The 6,670-nt window shown below is 38.1% G+C and overlaps 2 protein-coding genes across 7 annotated transcripts in view; one reads left to right on the forward strand and one right to left on the reverse strand.

The window, feature by feature from the left end:
* kdm2ba (lysine (K)-specific demethylase 2Ba) overlaps nucleotides 1-2,735 on the forward strand; it is a 15,711-nt gene extending 12,976 nt beyond the window's left edge. For all 5 annotated transcript variants that reach the window (XM_014007201.1, XM_014007203.1, XM_014007204.1 and 2 more), the window contains exon 10: nucleotides 1,243-2,735. In XM_014007201.1, coding sequence (XP_013862655.1) covers nucleotides 1,243-1,424 — 182 coding nt within the window. In that variant the 3' untranslated portion in view covers nucleotides 1,425-2,735. The remainder of the gene's footprint in view (nucleotides 1-1,242) is intronic.
* Nucleotides 2,736-2,973: 238 nt separating this feature from the next.
* rnf34a (ring finger protein 34a) overlaps nucleotides 2,974-6,670 on the reverse strand; it is a 9,681-nt gene continuing 5,984 nt past the window's right edge. For both annotated transcript variants that reach the window (XM_014007207.1, XM_014007208.1), the window contains one exon: nucleotides 2,974-4,624. In XM_014007207.1, coding sequence (XP_013862661.1) covers nucleotides 4,437-4,624 — 188 coding nt within the window. In that variant the 3' untranslated portion in view covers nucleotides 2,974-4,436. The remainder of the gene's footprint in view (nucleotides 4,625-6,670) is intronic.

The following is a 6,670-nucleotide window of genomic DNA, read 5'->3' on the forward strand; positions in this document are numbered from 1 at the left end:
TTTGCTTCATCTCTAAAGACATGCTGCTCTTTAATATTGTTTATTTACTGTCTTAGTTGTGTGTGGTGTTTAATTTACATTTTGTTGTTCTTTGTTGTTTTTTTTTTTATTCAAGTGCATTTTTTTGTTAGAGACTGAGAGTCCACTTTGTTAAACATTCTTTTAAAAATGAAAGTTTGTTGATTTATTGCACTTACATATTATGCTTTTATAATTATTAGTTGTAAAACGGTCACCAGGCAATATTATCGTTTATCGCAATAAATTTTGAGACAATTAATCGCCCAGCAAAATTTGTTATCGTGACAGGCCTAATTATTATACAGGCTTGGTTTCTTTAGGTGTTTTTATTAATCCAGTGATCTCTTTGGAAGATTTTCTAAAACACTTCAAAAGTCTTTAGTGTAAAGTAAATTAATCCTGACCAACATGAGTGTCAAAAGCCCAGAAAAATCATGCTGCGTTCGATAAACTGAAGTGAAGAGTTGTTGTTTTTTTTTTTCACTTGACACCTGATCCAACAAGAGGACACAAAACTACTTCCTTCCTGCATTTGCTGTGTGAACTGCCTTTTTTCTAAGAAGTATTAAAAGTTTAACTTTAAGTTGTAGGGACCTAATTTTCACAGACAATACTACATAAAACAGCACCTTGTTACTCTGTAAGGGGCCTGGAGCACTCACAAATCAAAATACTCCAAATTGCAGACACCATTTTAAAGATGAAATGTGAATGTAAAATCAAAATACACCAAATAAGGTTAATTTCACCAGAGAGATATGATCATATATTCATATATTGCAAATTAAATGGCAGACTCCTGTAGTTTTTATTTTAAAAAATCAGCAAACACTTTCTACTATCATCATTTTGTGTTCAAAAACACCCCCAAGGCCGAAACTCTTAAGTGAAACACTACAGCAAAGTCCCTGTAGAAACTATAGGCACGTTCCAAGTTTTTAATTCCTAGCTCAATTATTTTGCAGTGTAACATAATCAGTAGGTGTTTTTGTATGTATCAATCCAAAATCCTTGCTTTAATCCAGCATAACAACTGAGATGAATTAGCTGTTTAACATTCTTTGACTCACCTAAACTGTAACACCACTGAACAATGTCAGATTCAATATTTAGCTTAAAAAAATAGCAAAATGAATTGTAAATCTACAAACTGGGCTTAAAAGATTAAGCCTAACATTTCTCCTGACAAAATAAAACTGACTGCTTTTCTCCCTGTTTTAGTCTGCAACAGAGTCACAGATTATTCCCTGAACTTTTTCAAGCGCTGCGGGAGCATCTGTCAGATCGACCTTCGCTACTGCAAGCAGGTGACGAAGACGGGCTGTGAAAGGTTCATTGCAGAAATGTCTGTGAGCGTACCGTTCAAACTGAAGGAGGACAAACTGCTGCAGAAGACCAGCTAGTGGCTAACGAGACACATTAACAGACTGTCTTTGCACTTAAAGGAAGTGGTCCTGCGATGAGTCTCTGAATCACTCGTCATAAACTGAAGAAGCAGACGTTTCTGGAGAGATTCGTTCACTTATGAGAGGCGATCAATGTTCACTGGACAGAAAGAGGAAATGGGTTGCATGTATTTCTGTTGAAACCGTACTTTTATAAAGATGTGGTCGTAACTGTTGAGTTATGTTTATTCTTTTAAATTTTAAATAATATTTTTGTACAAGCATCATTCGAAAGCTTTTTGTTTTCGCCTCAGGAGCTAAATGTAGACTTTACAGCATGAGAAACAAAAATATCTTTTACTTTGTTTTATTATTTTTTTGTTTTGTTTTGCTGTTTTAACTGCGTGCCAAAATCTGCATCGAACATTGTCACTTCAGTATCAGATCACACAAACACGACCCTGCATGTGCTGTGGTTTTATTCTATCATTTTTTTAAAATACTCAGTATAATTCAGTGATAATGAAATGATTTCATATTACTGTTACAAGGTTGTTTTACTTTTTTTTTTACTTTTACTTTTGACTGTTTAGTTTAATATGGTTTGCATCAATATTTCAACATTAATTTATTGATTTTTGGTGTTTTTAATAGTTTGTATTTATTCATTTATTCAGTAACTTGACGTAGGTGTCTTACATGGTTGAGTCAAATAATGCCTGTGAATAATTTATCGGGGAGGGTTCAAAACCCAAGTCAGTCGCAAGACATTGCAGCAGATTGTAATACTGACTTTTTTTATACACATCTGGTTATCTATACTGGCATCTTTGACCTTTTCAAATATTTACGTAAATTTAAACATATACATCATTTATTAGGTGTTGTATTATGAATATTGTGATGTAATCTATTCCCTCAGGTGAATGTGATGTTTATATTTGTAAAAAAAAATCCAAAAATTAAGTGCTAATTTGCATAAAAAAAACTTCATTTATATCATTGGGTTTCAGTAAACTGTCTGAACAAAACTCTTCAGTAGTGTGTAACTCAGAGATAAAGAGTGACCAGTTGTGGATTTCAGTTCATTCACAGCAGTGGGTTTATCAGTCCACTGCTTCGGTCAAGACTTAAATATTTCCTAACGTGGCACTTTTTATAAAGCATCAGTCATTGGAAACAAATCTTTCCTATTCTATAACCACTACAGCAGCTGAACAGTCGCAAAGCAAGACGTGTCAGAGGAAGTCCAATTAAAGTCCCTGGACAAGTACAACTTGAACATTTTAGAGCCTGGTTGACAGAAAATAAACGTTTGCAATAACTGCATTGTCTAGTTTGATTTTATTTTTAATGCAAAAAGCATTTGTGTCTGACATAAAACTTAAACCTCCCATAACTCATTAACATGGAAGTACACTTTCATACTTCTTTCAAGATGTAGTATATTTTCCCCTCATACTACTAAAAATACAACCAGTCCAGTTCAACCAAATATGGAGATAAACCTGAACAGTCATTTGTAGCGCTTCATTGCTAAATTTGTACCTTAAAGAAACGAAACAGATTTTACTTAAAATCTTTATTCATGATATAAAGTTTCACATTCCCAAATACAAAGACCATGCCTTGCACACAATTGTCCCCACTCTAAACAAAAAGTGCAATCGGCTCCCCTACTCTGTGATTGTAGAGAACATCATGACAGCAGCAAGTGGTAGAGACAGAGGAGGGGTGGGGGCTTCTGACCAAGCTTATTAGTGGGAGGGAGACCAGCTGAGTGCTCTTTATGAAGACAGGAAATGTAGGAAGGTAGATGAAATGTTAACTGTAATGCTCGTCATGCCGTGGTTCAAACAGAACAGTGAGCTCAAGCAAATTAACACGTTTTTAGTTACTACAAGAAAAAATAAATAAAAAAAATACAACCCTATAAAAATAAACAAGCCCAATCCCCGGGATACTTTAATCTGAACCACACAATTCAAATTAAATTAAAAAATATAGATATATACATCTGATACGGATCAATATATGTACATTAACAAGTGTTATCTTGATATACTTTCTTTACCACACATCGCTGAATATGTGACTCCTAAAAGAGAGAACTTAAAAAGCCTTAAGACACTTTGTTCCACGACCAGTAAAACAACAAAAAAACACAAAAAACATTCGGTTTCACATCCAAAGTTAGAAAACAGGGACGATGGTTGGATGAGTTAGCACCAGATTTTGTCTTCAGTCTCCAGTAGGAGCTGGGACCGGACAAAGGTGACAGCGGAAGTTTAACTATTGCTGCGACAGACTTTGAGTGATACGTTAAATAAATAATATTAATAAAAAGCACAACGCAGATCAGCAGAATTATTGCTGCATCAACCTTTATATAATAATCACTCGCCAGTTTCCTTCAATAAGTGCAGAGCTACTCATTCAGAGGCAACGGAAATCAAAAGCTGGAGTTTCTAATTAGCCTCGCTACGCTCAGACAATCAGGAAGCCACGCGTCGCCTCAGCCACTATTAGTGTTGTAAGTGATGATGGTGCATTAACACAGTGATTTCTGATCCAACAGGCTGAAAGACTGATGACGTCCTCAGAGCTGATGAAAACACTGAAAACAGGTGACACATAAGGCCCAGTATTTGGCACCTACTTTATTCACATGTTATACCCTGGGCTGAGGTTGTGCATGAGGTTAGGAGACGTTACTGATATGCAGTTACTTGCAGCAGTTGTAAAGAAAGGCGCTCCTGTGGGCACCCAGCAGAACTGAGTACCGGCTACAGCTTATAGGCAGTAATGAGGATGTGTTAAATGAGCTTGTTCACACATTCTTGACTTTGTTCAAATTAAAAAAATATAAAAGGAAAGACTCAAAGACAAAGTATGGTCCTAATCTGCCCACTGATGAAATGGGATACTGCGCAAATAATATAAAACCTTCAGGGACGAGGAGTTTGTGAGTGACAGAGTTTGTGAGCTGCATTACTGAGTTGAAGGTTGCGGGGAGGGAGCGGCGCCATGTTAGGACTTAAAGACGTGCACGGCCCTGACCACGTACTGCCTGCAGATCGGACACTCGCTCATCCGCTTGCCGCACTTGGTGCAGGTGACCATGTGGCCGCACTCCAGGAGCACGCAGTCGATCACGGCGTCCATGCAGATCCTGCAGAGGCTGTCGTCGTGAGCCGTCAGCGGGCGGTTCTCGCCGTCTGCGAAACGGAGGAGAAATAAAAAAAAAAGGGAGGTGAAACGGACTCCGCAGCGCCTGCTGAAGCATCCAGATGCTTTACATTCCTCTGCATCAGTGGAAGCATGCTGCTCGGAGGGGATGCAGATAAAAGGGGAGCTAATGTTTACTGAATATTTGAATACATTCACTTTTTCCTCGATAAGGACCATTTCACATTTACAGGGACCACAGGGTTCCTACAGTTTAAGGCAAGTTAAATTTAAGACTTTAAGACTTTTTAATGCCAAGTGAAATCAAATTTAAGACCAATTTCACAATAAACACAAATGACAAAAAAATAAATAAATAAAAAAATAAAACTGGCAGAAAATCATGAATTCAAGTATTTTTGGTTGAATTATTCAAATATTGCTAATAGACCAATTGTTTTTATCAATATCTAACTGCTATTTTGTCAAACATAGCAAAAAAAACATTCTTAGCAGTCAGTTTTAAACTTAATTTAATTTCTGGAAATCCTCTAATGACCCAAAATTTGTAGCTTTATGACCCACAGTGGGTTCTCAACGCCAGCTTGCTGCAAAGTGCTTGTGACATCAACTTTTTGTAAGAAAAGTGAATGCATTTTTAACATTAACATACAGTATTAGAAAATGAATTTCACATTGCTCATATGGACAGTTGTTGAGATATTTGCATTTAAAATAACAGGAAGTGATGTCAAAGGGAACATCTGAATGGGAATATTTCAAAAATAAATAAATGTTACCAATTATTTTAATATTTGATACAAATTACAGCCATCCTACTTACAATGTGTTCACATTTTTAAGAATTCTGAAGATTGATTTAAGACCTTTTAAAAGGCAGGGGTGCTCAACCAGTCTATCGCGATCGACCAGTAGCTCGTTGGCTGGTTCCCAGTAGCTCAAGGAGCACAACCTTCCTCTAACAGCTGAGAGCAACAGTTGCGCTCCGGCCGGGACTCATGTCTGCTCGCTGAGCTCTCCGGCAGAAGCGGTGGAGGCGGGAGGAGTTTACATTCCAGCCTTGAACACGCTCCCTCCACCCTCCCCAGCACAGCTGAGAGCCGGCTCGTCAGCTCCGCTCACAGACGTAGTCTCATGAGTTTTAGGTGTGATGAAACAGCACTCCGAACACGGTCTCGCGAGACTTTAGGGTCACGTGTTCACAACAAAGCAGAGAGGTGGAAAAAAATGAACGAAAGACAGCTAACAAGCAAAGAAAAACTTATTATTTTCATCTGGAGTGGGAAGAGGACTCATATGTAATTCGAGCGCTGCCTTGGCTTGTCCAAAAAGGATAACGTGGAACTGCATTTCTTTCAAAACAATGCACCGACGCTATGAGATGGATTCCCCCTCCTAAGCTAAGGTGAGGCTGCTAATGCAGCCCCGTCCATACCTGCCTCAACACAAAAAAAACACTGTGGAAAACATCTTTCAGCAATGACGAATTTATGAAAGAAGCGTTTGATGCTGCAGACGTGTTTTTCTGTGATTTTAAAAATAAAAGTGGCTGCTATAAGACGTGCAGCTGTCCACCAGGACGGATGGATGTGTCCAGATTTGTGTTTCAGCTGGACTGCTCCAGTGTTGAAAATGAGGTTCTGACTCTGCAAAATGTCATTGGGATCAAATCCAGAGCAACAAGTGGCATGGATGGAGAGTTCTGGAGTCTGCTTTCTCTCACATGAAAATCATAAAATCCAAGAACAGATCCACAAAGACTGGTGATCATCTGGAGACCTGCTTACACCTCAACCACCTCATACTGYCTGCCTATGAGACCCTGGCCTCCTCTCAGTGTCAGAAGTCCCACTAAGGTAGACATACATTTATTTTTATATTGCTTGCATAAAAGGTTGTCTCCTCTAGACTTGTCACAATGTGTCTGTATGTTGTTTTTATTACATTTTAGATCAGACTAGTGTGTTACACTGACTGGCACCTTTGTGTTATTTATTTATTTAGTTTGTTTTGCAGTTGTTTTCTCTACCTAACATGGCTGTGTGTGTGTGTGTGTGTGTGTGTGTGTGTGTGTG

This window comes from Austrofundulus limnaeus, unplaced genomic scaffold (genome assembly GCF_001266775.1).
Source record: "Austrofundulus limnaeus strain Quisiro unplaced genomic scaffold, Austrofundulus_limnaeus-1.0 Scaffold40, whole genome shotgun sequence".
In the NCBI taxonomy this organism is placed as follows: Eukaryota; Metazoa; Chordata; class Actinopteri; order Cyprinodontiformes; family Rivulidae; genus Austrofundulus; species Austrofundulus limnaeus.